Below are 19,458 nucleotides of genomic sequence, written 5' to 3'. Positions count from 1 at the left end.
GATTTCAAACATCTTTAATGTGTCACCACGCCCCGCCCCATTAAGCCCCTCCCTCTTAAGCCCCGCCCCAAAAATAAGCCCCACCCCTTCTGTAGAGCCCCCCACCCCCCTAAGGGCGTGTCGAGGGGGGTCCTGGGGGGGCTCTATGGGGTCAGAGCCCACTTTTAGGGCTCCCCGGCGGCGGTTTCGAGGCCCCCCCCGGGACCGGCGGCGGTTTTGAGGCCCCCCCGGAGGCCGGCGGCGGTTTCAAGGCCCCCCTGGGGGGCCGGGAGCGGTTTCGAGGGGCTCCTTAGGGGCGGTTTCAAGGCCCCCATGGGGGCTGGGGGCGGTTTCGAGGGGCTCCTTGGGGGCGGTTTCAAGGCCCCCCTGGGGGCCGGGGGCGGTTTCGAGGGGCTCCCCGAGGGCCCACGGGGGGGACCCGCTGTCCCCGCTGTCCCCGCTGTCCCCGCTGTCCTCGCTGTCCTCGTCCTCCCCCCGGAGCATGCGGCGCACGGTGCGGGACAGGGTCAGTGGGTCGCACCTGGGGGCAGACGGGGGGGTTTTGGGGGGACCCAGAGAGCCCCCCACTGCCCTATAATCCCCCTGACCCCATACAGCTCCCCCAGAATACCCCACAATCCCATAATCCCCTGGCCCCATACAGCCTCCCCCCCCACTGTCCCATAATCTCCCTGACCCCATACAGCCCCCTCCCCAAGTCCCCTACCGCCCTATAATCCCCCTGACCCCATAGAGCCCCCCCCCACTATCCCATAATCCCCTGGTCCCATACAGCCCCCCCCACAGTCCCATAAATCCTCTGACCCCACACAGCCCCCCCCCCCGAGTCCCCTACCACCCTATAATCCCCCTGGCCCCATACACCCCCCCCAGAATACCCCCACTATCCTATAAGGCCCCTGGCCCCATACAGCCTCCCCAGAGCCTCCCACAATCCCAAAATCCCCCTGGCCCCATACAGCCCCCCCTAGGGAGCCCATAGGGTGCTATAGGGACCCACATTGGGCTCTATGGAGTCCATAAGGTGCTATAGGGGCCCAGAAGGGGTTTCTAGGGAGCCCATAAGGTGCTATAGGGACCCACTGAAATCTCTAGGATGCCCATAGGGTGCTATAGGGGCCCAGAAGAGGTCTCTAGGGAGCCTATAGGATGCTATAGGAGCCCATAGGGTGCTATAGGGGCCCATAGGGGTCTCTAGGGAGCCTATAGGGTGCTATAGGAGCCCATAGGGTGCTATAGGGGCCAACAGGGGTCTCTAGGATGCCCATAGGGTGCTATAGGGATCCACACTGGGCTCTATGGAGTCTATAAGGTGCTATAGGGGCCCAGAAGGGGTCTCTAGGGAGCCCATAGGGTGCTATTGGGGCCCACAGAGATCTTTAGGGAGTTCATAGGGTGCTACAGGAGCCCATAGGGTGATATAAGGGTCCACAGAGGTCTTTAGGATGTCCATGGAGTGCTATAGGGACCCACAGAGATCTCTAGGGATCCCATAGGGTGCTATAGAGACCAACAGAGATCTTTAGGGGGTCCATAGGGTGCTATAGGAGCCCATAGGGTGCTATAGGGGCCAACAGAGGTCTTTAGAAAGCCCATAAGGTGCTATAGGCGCCCACAGAGGTCTCTATGAAGCCCATAAGGTGCTATAGGGACCCACTGAGATCTCTAGGGAGCCCATAGGGTGCTATAGGGGCCCAGAAGAGGTCTCTAGGGAGCCCATAGGGTGCTATAGGGATTCACATTGGGCTCTATGGAGTCTATAAGGTGCTCTAGGGGCCCAGAAGAGGTGTCTAGGGAGTCCATAGGGTGCTATAGGGGCCCACAGAGATATCTAGGGAGCCCATAGGGTGCTATAGGGGCCCAGAAGAGGTCTCTAGGGAGCCCATAGGGTGCTATAGGGGCCCATGGAGATCTCTATGGAGTCCATAAGTTGCTATAGGGGCCCAGAGGAGGTCTCTAGGATGCCCATAGGGTGCTATAGGGACCCACAGAGATCTCTAGGGAGCCCATAGGGTGCTATAGGAACCCACAGAGATCTCTAGGATGCCCATAGGGTGCTATAGGAGCCCATAGGGTGCTATAGGGGCCAACAGGGGTCTCTAGGGAGCCCATAAGGTGCTATTGGGACCCACAGAGCTCTCTATGGAGTCCATAAGGTGCTATAGGGGCCCAGAAGAGGTCTCTAGGGAGCCCATAGGGTGCTATAGGAGCCCATAGAGTGCCATAGGGGCCAACAGGGGTCTTTAGGAAGCCCGTAGGGTGCTATAGGGACCCACTGAGATCTCTAGGGAGTCCATAAGGTGCTATAGAGGCCCATAGAGGTCTCTAGGGAGCCCATAGGATGCTATAGGGGCCCACTGAGATCTCTAGGGTGCACATAGGGTGCTATAGGGACCCACAGATGTCTCTAGGACGCCCATAGGGTGCTATAGGGACCCATAGGGGTCTCTGGGGAGCCCGTAGGGTACTCTAGGAGCCCATAGGGTGCTATAGGCGCCCACAGAGGTCTCTATGAAGCCCATAAGGTGCTATAGGGACCCACTGAGATCTCTAGGATGCCCATAGGGTGCTCTAGAGGCCTGTAGGGTGCTATAGGGCCCCGCAGGGTGCTATAGGGCCCCGTAGGCTCCCACCAGGCATTACAGATGCGGGCGCCCACCTGAGTCGTGCCCGCAGGGCGGCCACGCGGCGCGCGGGTGGCGGCGGCGCCGTCCCCGACGTCGTCCAGCGCCCGGCGCAGGCGGTGGCCCTGGGCCTCGGTGCGCGCCGTCCCCGCCGCCACCGCCGCCACCTCGTCCCGCAGCGCCCGCTCGGCCGCCTCGGTGGCCTCCGCCTGCAGGGGACAGGGGGACACGTGGGGTGGGGGGACATGGGGGGGACATGGGGGGGATGGGGGAGATGGAAGGGGCATGGGGGGGACATGGGGGGGACATGGGGGAGATGGAAGGGACATGGGGACATTGGGGGGACATGGGGAGGACATGGGGGGGATGGGGGAGACTAGAGAGGGGACATGGGGGACATGGGGGGGACATGGGGGGGGATGGGGGAGATGGGGGAGACTAGAGAGGGGACATGGGGGACATGGGGGGGACGTGGGGGGGATATGGGGGGAATACGGGGGGGATGGAAGGGACATGGGGGGACATGGGGGGGACATGGGGGATATGGGGGGACATGGGGGAGATGGAAGGGGCATGGGGGAGATGAAAGGGGCATGGGGGGACATGGGGGGGACATGGGGGAGATGGGGGAGATGGAAGGGACATGGGGGGACATGGGGGGGACATGGGGGACATGGGGGAGATGGAAGGGACATGGGGACATTGGGGGGACATGGGGGGAAATGGGGGGGACATGGGGGAGATGGAAGGGACTGGGGGGGACATGGGGGGACATGGGGGGGAGATGAGGGAGATGGAAGGGACATGGGGGGACATGAGGGGGATATGGGGGGGACATGGGGGAGATGGAAGGGACATGGGGACATGGGGGGACATGGGGAGGACATGGGGGGGATGGGGGAGACTAGAGAGGGGACATGGGGGACATGGGGAGGACATGGGGGGGATGGGGGAGACTAGAGAGGGGACATGGGGGACATGGGGGGGACATGGGGGAGATGGAAGGGACATGGGGTGGGACGGGGAGGACAAGACAGGGGACATGGGGGAGAGATGGGGGCCATGGGGGGACACAGGGGACACAAGAGGGGGGGCATGGGGGAGATGGAAGGGACACAGGGACATGGGGGGGACATGGGAGGGACAAGAGGGAGGAGATAGGGGAAGTGGGGACATGGTGTGGGGACATGTGGGGACGTGGGGACACAGGGCATAGGGTCACAGGTCATGGGGGGATGTGGCTTTGGGACACGGGGGGGCATGGGGACGTGGGGTGGGGGGAACGGGGACAGGGGCATGGGGACGTGGGGTGACACCGGGTGACATGGGGTGACACCCCCACACCTCCCCCAGCCTGCACAGGGAACCCCGCCCCATGATGTCACCACTGTGACGTCACCCCCCCCGTGTGACATCACGCCCGTGACGTCACCTGCAGGCGGTAGCGCTCCCCCCGCAGCCGCTGCTCCTCCGCCTCCGCCAGCAGCACCCGCAGGCGCCGTCCCGCTGCCCGTGATGCCCGGGCCAGTGCCGCCCGTGCCCTGCACCCATGGGTGCCCCATGTCACTCTATGGCACCCATGGGTGCCCCATGGCATCCTCACAACACCCATGAGTGCCCCGTGTTACCCCCACAGCACCCATGGGTGCCCCATGTCACCCCCACGGCACACATGGGTGCCCCGTGTCACCCTCATAGCACCCATGGGTGCCCCATGTCACCCCCACGGCACACATGGGTGCCCCATGTCACCATCAGAGCACCCATGGGTGCCCTGCGTCACCCCCCCACAGCACCCATAGGTGCCCCACATCGCCCCCACAGCACCCTCACGGCACCCATGGGTGCCCCGCGTCACCCTATGGCACCCATGGGTGCCCCATGTCACCCTCAGAGCACCTATGGGTGCCCCATGTCACCCCCACAGCACCCTCATGGCACCCATGGGTGCCCCACATCACCCCCACGGCACCCACGGGCAAGTGGGACCTCAGGGGCGCCGTGGGACATCCTGGTCCCACCCATGGGACCATCCTGGGGCCACCCAAGACCACCCTGGGACCACCCTGGGACCCCCTCGCACCACCCTGGAGCACCCCAGGGCCACCCAAGCCCACCCTGGGCCCACCCAAGCCCACCCTGACCCCCCCTTGGACCACCCAGGACCCCCCGCCAGCCCCCCGGGGACCCCGATGCTCACCCGGCCTCGCGGTTCAGCAGCTCCTGGAGGTGGAGGCAGCGGGCGCGCAGGGCGGCCTCGGCCGGGTGCGGGGGCACCCTTGGGTGCTGCAGCCGCCCCCGCAGCCCCCTCTGCTCCTGTTCCAGCTGGGCCCGCGCCCCCGCTGCCGTCCGAGCCCGTGCCCGAGCCCCCGCCAGCGCCCGCTGCAGCTCCTGCGCCTGCACCCATGGGTGTCAGCGCCTGGGGGCACCCACGGTGCCCCAAAATGCACCCAGAGCACCCAAAAATACACCTACAGCACCCAAAAATGCACCCACGGTGCCCCAAAATGCACCCAGAGCACCCAAAAATACATCCACGGCACCGAAAATGCACTCAAGGAACCCCAAACTGCACCCAAAATGCAACCCTGGATGCCCAAAATGCAGTCATAGCACCCAAAAATACGCCCACGGCACCCAAAAATGCACCCATGGCACCCAAAATTGCACCCGTGGCACCCAAAACCGCAGAAATAGCACCCAAATATTCACCCACGGGCTCCCAAAAAAATGCACCCTCGGCCCCAAAAATGCCCCCCCAGCACCCATAGGTGCCCCGCCTCCCCCCCCCCAGCCCCTTTCCCCCCTCCCCACCTTGCTCCCCTCTATACGTCCCCCAGATGTTCCCCTATAGGCGCCCTCCCCTCCCCTACAGGTGCCCTCCGTGTGCCCATAGGTGTCCCATACGTCCCCCTATACGTCCCCATATACATTTAGGTCCCCCTAAATCCCCCCCACGTCCCCTACATCCCCCCATATACCCCACCCTACAGGCGCCCTCCATAGGTGCCCATAGGCTCCCCCCACACACCCCATACGTTCCCACCATACGTCCCCCCTATACGTTACCTATAGGTGCTCCCCCCCCCAAACTTCCCTCTAGGTGCCCCAAACCCCACAGGGACACCCCCGGAGACCCGCCGTGGGTGCCCCCTATACGTCCCCTATGGGTACCCTTATAGGTGCCCCCTATAGGTGCCCTATAGGTGCCCTATAGGTGCCCGACCTGCTCGTGCCGCTGGTGCAGGCGCTGCCGCAGCTCCCGGTTGTGGTCCCGCAGCTCCGCCAGCGCCGCCTGCAGCTCCTCGGGGTCCCGGCCCCCCCCTGCACCTATAGCGGCTATAGGGGATGCGGGGGGGGTGGGGGGGTGGGCAGGGGGCACGGGGGATATAGGGGATGCAGTGTGGGGCCTATAGAGGGTTTGCTGCGGGGGAGGTGGCTTGGGGCTATAGGGGGTGTGCCAAGGGGTGTATAGGGGACGTGCCATGGGGGCTATAGGGGATGTGCCATGGGGGCTATAGGGGATGTGTCATGGGGGCTATAGGGGAGAGTATAGGGGATATAGGGGATATGCCATGGTGGCTATAGGGGATGTGCATGAGGTCTGTGGCATGGGGGTTGTAAGGGATGCACGGTGTGGGCTATAGGGGGGTCTATAAGGGACATGGCGTGGGGACTATAGGGTATGTATCAGGGAGGCTATAGGGGATGTGCCATGGGGAATATAGGGACGCACTATGGGACTAGAGAGGATGCGCCTTGGGGGCTATAGGGGACGCACCGTGAGGGCTATAGGGGACAGGCTATAGGGGCTATAGGGGACAGGCCATGGGGGCTATAGGGGATGTTCTGTGGTGTTATAGGGGATGTGCCAATGGGATCTATAGGGGATAGGCCATGGGGGCTATAGGGGATGTTCTGTGGTGGTGTAGGGGACGCACCATGGGGGCTATAGGGGACGCACCATGGGGGCTATAGGGGATGTACTATGGGGGCTATAGGGGACAAGTCATGGGGGCTATAGGGGACAGGCCATGGGGGCTATAGGGCATGCACCATGGGAGCTATAGGGGATGTACTATGGGGGCTATAGGGGACTTGCCATAGGTGCTATAGGGGACAGGCTATAGGGGCTATAGGGGCTATAGGGGACAGGCCATGGGGGCTACAGGGGATGCACCATGGGGGCTATAGGGGACACGCAGGGGGGGCACCCTATAGCAGGCAGCCTATAGGGGCCACCTCTAGGGGCTGTGGGCGTGGCCAGGGAGGGGGGCGTGGCCAGGGGCGGGCACTCACGTGGGGCTGGGTGGGCGGGGCACGCGGGCGGCCATGTCGTCGCGCTCCTGCTCCGCCTGCCGCCGGGCATGATGGGCCGCTGTCACTGCCTGGGGGTGGGGCCACGATGGACACGCCCACCATAAGCTCCTCCCACAAGTGCCAACCCTTAGCCCCGCCTCCCCAAGTCATTGGCCCCGCCCCCGACCACCTAGCCCCACCCCTGGGGCCTACACAGCCTCCCATTGGTTAGATAGCTCCGCCCCCTCTCACATAGCCCCGCCCCTCTCACATAACCCCGCCCCCATCCTCCTTAGCCCCGCCCCATGGCAGGTTAGCCCAGCCCCGAAATGCCTTAGCCCCGCCCCCAACCCTGTAGCCCCGCCCACCTGCCGCAGCTGCTCCAGCTCCGCCTCCCGGGCCTGGCGCCGTGACTCCGCCTCCTGCGCCCGAAGCTCCGCCCCCGCTCGGGCGGCACGCGCTGCCTCCAGCTCCGCCCACAGGCTGTGCCCCGCCTCCTGGGGGCGGGGCCGTGTAAGAGCCCACCCACCCCACAAGCCCCGCCCCCAGCCCACCACCACAAAGGCCCCACCCACCCCCGAAGCCCCGCCCACTCCCAAGCTTAACCCCCCTTTGAAGCCCCGCCCCTTTACAGGCCCCGCCCCGCCCTACTCCTCCAGGCTCCGCCCCCCCGAGGCCTGACCCCGCCCACCTGCTGCTGCAGCAGCCGCTCATAGGCTCGGTCCCGGGCCCGACAGGCTCCGCCCACCCGTGCTTGGGCTCCGCCCACTGCCAGCTCCAGCGCCCTCAAAGCCCCGCCCTCCGCCAGGCTCCGCCCCCTCTCCTGCACCAGGCTCCGCCCCAGCACCGCCACCTGTGGGAGGGGGAGGGGGCGGGGCACAGGCTGTGAGTGACAGCTCCACGCCCCGCCCCTTGACCTGCGGGAGGGCGGGGCTTGGGGTGTGACAGACAGCTCCAGGCCCCGCCCCCCTCCTTTTAGGCCCCTCCCACCTGGTTGCTGAGGTCACGAAGCTCCGCCTCCAGCTCCCTCCGCCGCTGGGCCTGGTGGGGGGGGGGGCACTCAAATGGAGGAGGGGGAGGGGACCGGGGGGGGGGGGGCCCTTGGGTGGGGGTGGGGTCCCTTGGGTGGGGGGGGGGTCCCCTGGGTGGGGGATGGGCTTTCCCACGGTGGGGGGAGGGGAGCGGTGGCTTGGGGACGCCCCCGGTCCCCGTCCCCGCCCCGTGTCCCAATTCCAGCCCCGGGCCTGGCCTGGGGCCAGCCGGGCCTTGGGGGGGGGGGGCACCCGGGGGCCCTGGTAAGGGAAGGGGAGGGGGGGGATGGGGCCCTGGGTCCTAGAAGTGATGGGGGGGTCCCCAAATCCCTGCTCCCCCCCCCGCCCCCAGGTTACTTTTTTTTGGGGGGGATCCCCCAAATCCCTGCTGCCCCCCAGCTGGAAACCTGGGTCCCGTTCCCCACCCTGGTGCCCCCCCCACCTCTGGGTCCTCCCCCTACACTTGGGTCCCCCCCCAAATAACCCTGGGGGGGGTGGGGGGGGAGCCCTAAATCCCTTGGTGCCCCCCCCCCCCCCCCCCGGATCTTTGGGTTTCCTGGGTGGGGGCTCCCCAAATCCCTACATCCCCCCCACCCCGAACACTGGGGTGCCCTGGTGGGGGCTCCCCGAAATCCCTGGGATCCCCCCCCCCACATTTGGGTCCCCCCCCAGGTCACCTGGGTCCCCCCTAAACGCCTGAGTCCCCCGAGTCACTGTTGGGGGCCCCCAAATCCCAAAAATGCCCCCCCCCCAAGTCCCCACTCACCTGTGCCAGCCTGGGGGTGCCCTCATCCATCATGGCCCAAACTGGGGGGGGGGGCCTACAAAAACAGAGAAGCTGGGGAGACCCTACAATAACATCCCGCATTGCCCAGATCCCTCTGGGGGGGGGGAGGGTGTCGGGGAGGGGGCAGATGCCACCGTGGTGTCCCCTCACCTCGCCGTGTCCCCACGGTGCCAAGCCTGGGGACTGGTGGCCGGGGCTGGGCGCTGCCGGTGCCACCACCGCCGCGGGCACGGGAGGACCCAGGGCACCTCCCACCCCCCCTCGGTCCCCCCCCCCCTACCCCGGGGCCGTACCCAGAGCCCGCCCACCCCCCAGGGGACCCAGGTGACCGGGGACATCAGTTCTGCCCCGCCGGGTGGCATCGGGGCCAGCCCTCGCCCGAGGAACGCGGGCACCTCCCCGGAGCACCCAAGAAACTCCCTGGAGCACCCAAGCGTCTCTCAAGGGCACCCAAGCGTATAAGCGGGCACCCAAGCATCTCCTCGGGGCCCAAAAGTGTCCCCAGGGGCACCCAAGAACTGCCCTGGAGCACCCACGGAGCTTCCTGCAGCACCCAAGTGTATATCTGGGCTCCCAAGCATCACCTCAGGGCCGAAAAACATCTCCAGGGGCACCCAAGAACCTCCCTGGAGCACCCAGGAGCTTCCACGGAGCACCCAAGGATCTCAAGAGCACCCAAGTGTATAATTGGGCACCCAAGCAGCTCCTCAGGGCCCAAAAGTATCTCCGGGTGCACCCAAGAACCTCCCTGGAGCACCCAAGCATCTCTCAAGAGCACCCAAGCATATAATCGGGCACCCAAGCGTCTCCTCGGGGCCCAAAAGCATCTCCAGGGGCACCCAAGAACCTCCCTGGAGCACCCAGAAACCTCCCTGGAGCACCCAAACATCCCTCAGGAGCACCCAAGCATATAATCGGGCACCCAAGCGTCTCCTCGGGGCCCAAAAGCATCTCCAGGGGCACCCAAGAACGTCCCTGGAGCACCCAGGAACCTTCCCTGAGCACCCAAGGATCTCCCTGGAGAGCTCAAATATAAAACTGGACACCCAAACATCTCCAAGAGGCACCCAAGAACCTCCTCGGAGCACCCAAGGACCTTCCTGGAGCACCCAGGAACCTTCCTGGAGCACCCAAGCACCTCCTCAGGGCCCAAAAACATCTCCAGGGGCACCCAAGAACCTCCCTGGAGCACCCAGGAACCTCCACGGAGCACCCAAGGATCTCAAGAGCACCCAAGTGTATAATTGGGCACCCAAGCAGCTCCTCAGGGCCCAAAAGTATCTCCAGGTGCACCCAAGAACCTCCCTGGAGCACCCAGAAACCTCCCTGGAGCACCCAAACGTCCCTCAGGAGCACCCAAGCATATAATCGGGCACCCAAGCATATAATCGGGCACCCAAGCGTCTCCTCGGGGCCCAAAAGCATCTCCAGGGGCACCCAAGAACCTCCCTGGAGCACCCAGGAACCTTCCCTGAGCACCCAAGGATCTCCCTGGAGAGCTCAAATATAAAACTGGACACCCAAACATCTCCAAGGGGCACCCAAGAACCTCCTTGGAGCACCCAAGGACCTTCCTGGAGCACCCAAGAACCTTCCTGGAGCACCCAGGAACCTTTCTGGAGCACCCAAGGACCTTCCTGGAGCACCCAAGGACCTTCCTGGAGCACCCAGGAACCTTCCTGGAGCACCCAAGAACCTTCCTGGAGCACCCAAGGACCTTCCTGGAGCGCCCAAGAACCTTCCTGGAGCACCCAAGCATCTCCTCAGGGCCCAAAAACATCTCCAGGGCCACCCAAGGACCTCCCTGGAGCACTCAAGAACCCACCTGGAGCACCCAAGAACCTCCCTGGAGCACCCAAACATCTCCTAGGGGCCCCCAAGGACCTTACTGGAGCACCCAAGAACCCCCCTGGAGCACCCAAACACCTCATTTGAGCACCCAAACATCTCCCCTGACCATCCAAGCACCTTCCTGGAGCACCCAAGCACCCCCGTGGAGCACCCAACCATCTCCCTTGGGGCACCCAAAGCACTGTGACGCTGGTGGACATGGGTCAACACGGGTCAACACGGGTCAAAATGGGTCAAAATGGGTCAATAAAGAGCAACATGGGGGAAATCAGCTCAACGGGGATCAAGCACGGTGTGGGCCACCAGAGGTGAACGTAGATCAAGATTGGGTCAACACGGGACAACGCGGATTGACACGGGTCAACGCAGGGGAACACGGGTCTCCGTGGGTCAAAATGGAGCAGCGCAGAGTGCCGTGGGTCAACGCGGGTCTACGTGGGTCAACGTGGGTCAACGCGGGTCTACGTGGGTCTACGTGGGTCAACACGGATCTACGTGGGTCAACATGGGTCAATGTGGGTCTATGTGGGTCAACACGGATCTACGTGGGTCAACGTGGGTCTAGGTGGGTCAACACAGATCTGCGTGGGTCAACGTGGGTCAACGCGGGTCTACGTGGGTCAACGCGGGTCTACGTGGGTCAACACAGATCTACGTGGGTCAACATGGGTCAACGCGGGTCTACGTAGGTCAACACGGATCTACGTGGGTCAACGTGGGTCAACGCAGGTCTACGTGGGTCAACATGGATCAGTACAGGTCAACATGGGTCAACGTGGATCAATGCAGATTTACATGGGTCAACACAGGTCAACGCAGGTCTACATGGGTCAACACGGACCATCACAGGTCAACATGGGTCAACACGTGTCTACATGGGTCAACACGGGTCAACGCAGGTCTACATGGGTCAACGGGGACCAGCACAGGTCTAGGTGGGTCAACACGCGTCTACGTGGGTCAACGTGGATCAACGCAGGTCTACGTGGGTTAACGTGGACTATCACAAGTCAACATGGGCCAACGTGGACCAACACAGATTTACATGGGTCAACACAGGTCAATAGAGGTCAACAGAGGTCAACATGGGTCAACATGGGTCAACACGCATCTACGTGGGTTAACGTGGATCAGCGCAGGTCAAGGTGGGTCAACGTGGATCAACGCAGGTCTACGTGGGTTAACGTGGCCTATCACAAGTCAACATGGGCCAACATGGACCAACACAGATTTACATGGGTCAACAGAGGTCAACACAGGTCAACATGGGTCAACATGGGTCAACACGGGTCAACATTGGTCAACGTGGCCCATCGCAGGATGAGGTGGGTCAACATGGAGTAACACGGGCCAACACGGGCTGGGTGTGACACTGCTGTGACGTCACCACAGGCCACACCTGGGAGAGGAAGTGACATCACCACGCGGGCCGGGGCCAGTTGCTGACATCACTGAGAGTCCAGGAAGTGACATCATCATGGATGTCGGGCAGGCCCAGCTGAAGCAGTGACGTCATCGCTGGCTGGGGATGTGACGTCACGGCCAGCTGGGGGGGTGCAAAGTGACATCACGGGCACGGCAGGAAGTGACCTAGTGGGCTGTGACATCACCAGCACTGCCCCTATGGGGTTTCTATAGGGTCCGCGGGGGGGCTGGGCTGGCTGTGCCCTGTGGGGTCTATAGGGGACCCCTATATGGGCCTACAGGGGGTGCTAGCCCTATGGGGAGCCCCATGTGGAGTCTATAGGGGATCTCGGCCCTATAGGGATCCCTGTAAGTGTTCCTAGATCATCCAGGCCCTATACAGTCTTATGGGGAGTGCAGGCCTCATGGGGATCCCTGTGGAGATCTGTGGGGGACCCAGGCCCTATAAGGTCTATAGGAAAGTCAGGCCCTGTGTGGATAAACATAGGGACCTACAGGTGACATAGGGACCTACATGGATCCTACAGGGGTCTGCAGAGGGTCCAGGACCCATGGGGATCCCTATGGGGATCTACAAGCCATCTGGGCCCTATAGAGGTCTAACGGGGCTTCAGGTGGGGATCTATAAGGTATCCAGGACCTGTAAGGGTCTAGGGGAATCCCAGCTCAAAGGGTCTATAGGGGATTCAGAACCTATAGGGGGATCCTGGCGGGAGGAAGGCTTCCGTGCAGGTCTATAGGTGGACCAGGCTCTATGGGGATTCCTACGGGCCCCATAGGGGAACCCAGGCCTGTGGGGATCCCCATGGGAACCTATAAGGCAGCCAGTATCTATAGGGCCCAGTAGGGGATCCAGGCCCAATGGGGGATACCAGTAGGTCACTAAAGGATCCCAGCCCTATGGGGGTCCCTATGGGAACCCTAAAAAGGGCTGCAGTCCTATAGGGCTTGTGCAGGGTCTATAGGAGACTCCACCCAGAAGGTCCCTACAGAGTTCTGTAGGGGCCTACGGGGTCATTATGGGACTGGGGCCCTATGAGGTCCCTATGGGGCCTGCAGGGTTTGCAGGTCCCTGTGGAGGTGCCTATGGGGTTCTGTAGGGGGCTGCAGTCCCACAGGGTCCTTATGAGGCCCCTACAAGGGCCTAAAAGGGACTGCAGTCCTATAGGGCTTGTACAGGGGTCCCTAAGTGGTCTATAGGGGACTCTATCCCAGAAGGTCCCTATAGGGGTCTATAGGGGCCTACAGGGTCCTTATGGATCTCCATAGGGGACTGGGGCCCTACAAGGCCCCTATGGGGGGCCTGCAGGGCACGTCGGTCCCTCTGGAGGCGCCTATGGGGTTCCATAGGGGGCTGCAGCCCTATGGAATCCCTATGGAGTCCCTGTGGGGTCCTTATGGGGTCCCTATGGGGTCTTTATGAAGTCCCTATGGGGTCCCTATGGGGTTCTTATGGGGTCTTTATGGGGTCCCTATGCAGTCCCTATGGGGTCTTTATGGGGCCCCTAAGGGGTCCCCAAGAGATCCCTATGGGGTCCCTGTGGGGTCCCTATGGGGTTCTTATGGGGTCTTTATGGGGTCCCTATGTGGTCCCTAAGGGGCCTTTATGGGGTCCCTACGTAGTCCCTATGGGATGCCTATGGGGTCCTTATGGGGTCCCTACGGGGCCTTTATGGTGTCCTTATGGGGTCCCTATAGGGTTCCTACGGGGTTCCTATGTGGTCCTTATGGAGTCCTTATGGGATGCCTACGGGGTCCCTACGGGGTCCCTATGGGGTCTTTATGAAGTCACTACGCGGTGCCTATTGGGTCCTTATGGGGTCCCTATGGGGTTCTTATGGGGTCTTTATGGTGTCCCTATGGGGTCCTTATGGGGTCTTTATGGGGTTCTTATGGGGTCCCTACGGGGTCCTTATGGGGTGCCTATGGGGTTCTTATGGGGTCCCTGTGGGGTCCCTATGGGGTTCTTATGGGGTCTCTATGGGGTCCTTACGGGGCCTTTATGGTGTCCTTATGGGGTCTCTATGGGGTCCCTATGGGGTTCCTATGGGGTTCCTACGGGGTCCCTATGAGGTCCCTAAGACGCCTTTATGGGGTCCCTATGGGGTTCCTATAGGGTCCCTATAGGGCTCTTATGGGGTCCCTATGGGGTTCTTATGGGGTCTTTATGGTGTCCCTATGGGGTCCCTAAGGAATCTTGATGGGGTCCCTCTGGGATCCCTATAGGGTCCCTACGGGGTCCTTATGGGGTCCCTAAGTGTCCCCCCCTCGCCTCCCGTCTCTATGGTGCTGGGAGCTGCCCCCTCCCCTCCCCTCCCCCTCCGCTCCCCTCTCACTTCCGCCCTGGCCCCTCCGGCGCCGGAAGTGACGCGCCGTGGCGGACCGGAAGCGGCGGCGGCGGCGCTTCGGGGGCCGGCGGCGGCTGCCGCGGGCGCGAGGTGAGTGCGGCCCCGCCCCCCGCGCGGCCCCCGCCCCCCTCCCTCCCCGGCCGCGCTGACGTCACCCGGACGCCGGTGACGTCACCCCCGAGGCGGCCCCGGCCCCTGGGGGGGCTTGGCCGGGCCCGGGCGGTGTCCCCAGGCCGTGATGACGTCATCGGCGGTGTCACCAACCCCCGGTGACATCCCACGGAGCGTCCCCAAACGCTGATGACGTCATCGGTGAGGTCATCAGCCCTGGTGGCACCCCGTAAAGCTTCCCCAGAGCTGGTGACGTCATCAGCGGCGTCACCAAGGCCTGGTGGCACCCCATAGAGCGTCCCCAACGCCTGGTGACATCCCATGAGGGGTCCCCAGGACGTGATGACGTCATCAGTGGTGTCCCCAACCCCTGGTGGCACCCCAGGAGTTGTCCCCAGGCCATGATGATGTCATCAGTGGTGTCCCCAACCCCTGGTGGCACCCCAGGAGTTGTCCCCAGGCCATGATGATGTCATCAGCAGAGCCACCAACCCCTGGTGACAACCCATATGGTGTCCCCAACCCCTGGTGGCTCCCCATGAGGCATCCCCAGACCCTGATGATGTCATCAGTGATGTCACCAAGCCCTGGTGGCACCCCGTGAGATGTCCCCAACCCTTTGGTGGCACACCAAGAGGCGTCCCCAGGCCCTGATGATGTCATCAGTGGTGTCACCGACCCCTGGTGACACCCCATAAGGTGTCCTCAGACCTGCTGATGTCCTCCCGCAGGTGTCCCCAACCCCTTGGTGGCACCCATACGACATCCTCGGCCTCTGGTGACACTCCGTAAGGTGTCCCCAACCCCTTGGTGGCACCCCATACGACGTCCCCAGCCCCTGTTACTCTTCCCACAGGTGTCCCCAACCCCTTGGTGGCACCCCATACGACGTCCCCAACCCCTATTACTCCTTCCACAGGTGTCCCCAACCCCTGGTGGCACCCATATAATGTCCTCAGCCTCTGGTGACACCCCGTAAGGTGTCCCCAACCCCTTGGTGGCACCCCGTACGACGTCCCCAACCCCTTGGTGGCACCCATATAACATCCTCAGCCTCTGGTGACACCCCATAAGGTGTCCCCAACCCCTTGGTGGCACCCCATACGACGTCCCCAGCCCCGTTACTCCTCCCTCAGGTGTCCCCAACCCCTTGGTGGCACCCCATACGACGTCCCCAACCCCTATTACTCCTCCCGCAGGTACCTGCAGACCTCGCCGACCACCCCCCGCTCCTCTCATCCGCCGTCCCCGTTGTCCCCGTCGTCGTCCCTGTCCCCGTCGTCCCCGTCGGCCATGGCGGAGGCGGTGCACTACATCCACCTGCAGAACTTCAGCCGCTCGCTGCTGGAGACCCTCAACGGGCAGCGCCTGGGCGGCCACTTCTGCGACGTCACCGTGCGCATCCGCGAGGCCACCCTGCGCGCCCACCGCTGCGTCCTGGCCGCCGGCAGCCCCTTCTTCCACGACAAGCTGCTCCTGGGCCACTCGGCCATCGAGGTGCCCCCCGTCGTCCCCAGCGGGGCCGTGCGCCAGCTGGTGGAGTTCATGTACAGCGGCTGCCTGGTGGTGGCCCAGTCGGAAGCCCTCCAGATCCTCACCGCCGCCTCCATCCTGCAGATCAAGACGGTCATCGACGAGTGCACCCAGATCATCTCCCAAAGCCGCGGCCCCAAGGTGCTGCCCCCCGCCCGCCCGCCGCCGCCGCCGCCCCCTCCGCCCGCCGCCGCCGCCGCGCGCCGCAAGCTCCGCGAGCTCCTGGGGCCACCGCCGGAGCCCGAGGGCTACCTGGGGCCACCGAGCTGTCACAGCCGCAAGCAGCGGCAGCCGTTGAGGCTCCAGCTGCCGGTCAAGGAGGAGGAGGAGGAGGAGGAGGAGGCGGTGGTGGGTGTCGATGAGGAAGGCTCGGTGCCGCCGGCGCCGTTCCCTGCCGAAGAGCCGCCGTTTTTTGGTGCCCCCGAGGTCTTCTCCGACGCCTTCCTGCCGCCCTGGCCAGGCGAGGACGGGGGCAAGGTGGGACCTGAGTGCGGCTTGGAGGCATCCGGACGGGGTTCGGCCTTCGGGGCCGAGGTGGCGCCGGCGGGGAACAGCCTGGGGTTCGCCCCCGCGGTGCCACCACTCTACGAGGAGGGGAGCACGGAGGAGGGGACGAGTGGCGGCATCCCCTCGGTCCCCAAGGTGCCGCGGGCCGGTCCCTCGCGTCGCCCCGAGCCGTCCTACCAGTGCGGCCACTGCCAGAAGACCTTCAGCTCCCGCAAGAACTACACCAAGCACATGTTCATCCACTCCGGTAAGGGGACGCGGTGGGGACACGGGGACAAAGCGGGTCTGAGGGTCGATACCCTGCCACCAGGGGGTTGAGGGCATCACGGGGACATGGGGGCAACGGTGACATCCAGGGTGAGGAGGTGACAAGGAACGTGTGCTAGCCCACGCTGCTCCACCTCAGTTGTTCCTCACTCGCGTTGACCTGTGCTGAGCCACGTAAGACCTCCGGTCACGACTGATCCACGTTGGCCCACGTTGAGCTCGTTGATCCACGCTGATCCTTGTGACTCAGCGTTGACCCACCGTGCTCTGGAGTTGATCTCTCGGTCCACGGTGATGCGTTGATGTGTGTCGAAACACGTTGACGCTCCACGTTGAGCTATCAACCTGGGTTGACTTGTGTCACTCTGTGTTGACCCACAACGACCCGTGTTGATCCGTGTTGACGTATGTTGAGCTGTGTAGACCCATGTTGGTCTATAGTTGATCCCTCTTGCTCCATGTTGATGTGTTGACCTGGGTAGATCCATCTTGACACGTTGCTCCATGTCGAGCTGTCAACTTGTGTTGATCCATGTTGACCTGTGTCACCCTGTGCTGACCCACAAAGCCCTGTGTTGCACCATGTTGGCCCACGCTGTCCTGTGCGATGTGTGTTGACCTGTGTCAATCCATGTGGACCGTGTCACTGTTTTGACCTGTCGCTTCACGTTGCTCACATTGATCTGCGTTGACCCGTGCTGCTCTGCGTTGACCCATCTCACTTGTTGACCCATCTCACTCTGCGTTGACCCATCTCACTCCGCATTGACCCATCTCGCTCCACATTTACCCATCTCACTCTGCATTGACCCATCTTACTCCGCGTTGACCCATCTCACTCTGCGTTGACCCATCTTACTCTGCGTTGACCCATCTCACTTGTTGACCTATCTCGCTCCGTGTTGACCCATCTCGCTCCGCATTGTTCCATCTCACTCCATGTTGACCCATTTCACTCTGCGTTGACCCATCTCACTCTGTGTTGACCCATCTCACTCTGCATTGACTCATCTCACTTGTTGACCCATCTCACTTCGCGTTGACCCATCTCACTCCACGTTGACCCATCTCACTCTGCATTGACCCATCTCAATCCATGTTGACCTATCTCACCCACATTGACCCATCTCGCTCCGCGTAGACCCATCTCACTCTGTTGACCCATCTCACTCCGTGTTGACCCATCTCACTCCACGTTGACCCATCTCACTCTGCATTGATCCATCTCACTCCGCATTGACCCATTTCACTCCGCGTTGACCCATCTCAATCCATGTTGACCTATCTCACTCCGCGTTGACCCATCTCACTCCACGTTGACCCATCTCACTCCGCATTGATCCATTTCACTCCATGTTGACCCATTTCACCCCGCGTTGACCCATCTCAATCCGTGTTGACCCATCTTACTCCGCGTTGACACCTCACTCCACGTTGACCCATCTCACTCCGCATTGATCCATCTCACTCCGCACTGACCCATTTCACTCCGCGTTGACCTATCTCAATCCATGTTGACCCATCTCACTCCACGTTGACCCATCTCACTCCGCGTTGACCCATCTCACTCTGCGTTGACACATCTCACTCCGCATTGATCCATCTCACTCCCCGTTGACCCATTTCACTCCGTGTTGACCCATCTCAATCCATGTTGACCTATCTCACTCCGTGCTGACTCAACTAGCTCCCTGTTGACCCATCTCACTCCACATTAACCCATCTCGCTCTGCGTTGACCCATCTCATTCCACATTGACCCATCTCACTCCGCGTTGACCCATCTCACTCCGCACTGACCCATCACACTCCGCGTTGACCCATTTCACTCCGTGTTGACCCATCTCACTCTGTGTTGACTCAACTAGCTCCGTGTTGACCCATCACACTCCACATTGACCCATCTCGCTCTTTGTTGACCTATCTCAATCCATGTTGACCTATCTCACTCCACGTTGACCCATCTCACTCCACATTGACCCATCTCGCTCCACATTGACCCATCTCGCTCCGCATTGACCCATCTCACTCTGCGCTGACCCTTGTTGATCCGTCATGCCCCACGTTGACCCGTTTGTCTCTCCACAGGCGAGAAGCCCCACCAGTGCTCCATCTGCTGGCGCTCCTTCTCCCTCCGCGACTACCTGCTGAAGCACATGGTGACCCACACGGGCGTCCGCGCCTTCCAGTGCAGCGTCTGCTGCAAGCGCTTCACCCAGAAGAGCTCCCTCAACGTCCACATGCGCACCCACCGAACCGAGCGCTTCCAGTGCCGCCTCTGCACCAAGGGCTTCTCCCACCGCACCCTCCTCGAGCGGCACGCCGCTGCCACCCACTCCGTGCCACCACCGGGACCGCCGCCAGGGCCGCCACCGCCTTGAGCCGCGGCCGAACGCCAAGGACACGGGCACCGGACGCACTCACGTGGCGTGAGGGTGCCGCGGGGGCTCTTTGAGCACTTTGGGGTGAAAACCTGGAGGACTTTGGCCTGGATGGACAGATGGAGGGACACGGGGCGTGTCCCGCTCGTCCCCTCCCAACCAGGATGCTCTTCCCGATGATGGGGTTCCCGTGCCCCCGTGCCACGGCTGGTCGGACGCGCTCCGTGGCGCTGGCGGGTGGTGAAAATCAACAGGCGGGTTTTATGGACTTGTTTAGTGCCGTTAGTGCAGTTAT

The 19,458-nt window shown here is 62.7% G+C and overlaps 2 protein-coding genes and 1 long non-coding RNA gene across 3 annotated transcripts; 1 reads left to right on the top strand and 2 right to left on the bottom strand.

The window, feature by feature from the left end:
• Positions 1-353: 353 nt before the first annotated feature.
• On the bottom strand, positions 354-4,166 carry LOC311220415. The gene is made up of 3 exons (XR_014619220.1): positions 4,057-4,166; positions 2,660-2,833; positions 354-520 (listed from the first exon to the last, which is right to left on the bottom strand). It is a non-coding gene; the product is annotated as an uncharacterized lncRNA (long non-coding RNA).
• Positions 4,167-4,820: 654 nt separating this feature from the next.
• Positions 4,821-7,015, bottom strand: LOC311220288 (uncharacterized protein; the record flags this gene model as incomplete). Its single annotated transcript, XM_084303788.1, has 3 exons — positions 6,924-7,015; positions 5,851-5,963; positions 4,821-5,021 (listed from the first exon to the last, which is right to left on the bottom strand). Exons 1-3 carry the CDS (start codon positions 6,991-6,993, stop codon positions 4,821-4,823), a joined length of 384 nt encoding a protein of 127 aa, XP_084159914.1. The 5' UTR covers positions 6,994-7,015.
• A 7,386-nt stretch (positions 7,016-14,401) lies between these two features.
• On the top strand, positions 14,402-19,456 carry ZBTB45 (zinc finger and BTB domain containing 45). Its single transcript, XM_084303817.1, has 3 exons — positions 14,402-14,455; positions 15,676-16,763; positions 18,871-19,456. Exons 2-3 carry the CDS (start codon positions 15,770-15,772, stop codon positions 19,161-19,163), a joined length of 1,287 nt encoding a protein of 428 aa, XP_084159943.1. The 5' UTR covers positions 14,402-14,455; positions 15,676-15,769; the 3' UTR covers positions 19,164-19,456.
• Positions 19,457-19,458: the final 2 nt, after the last annotated feature.

This window comes from Netta rufina, assembly GCF_964035555.1.
Source record: "Netta rufina genome assembly, chromosome: 31".
In the NCBI taxonomy this organism is placed as follows: Eukaryota; Metazoa; Chordata; class Aves; order Anseriformes; family Anatidae; genus Netta; species Netta rufina.
Note: the sequence above shows the minus strand (reverse complement) of the source record. Positions and strands in the feature narration are given on the sequence as shown.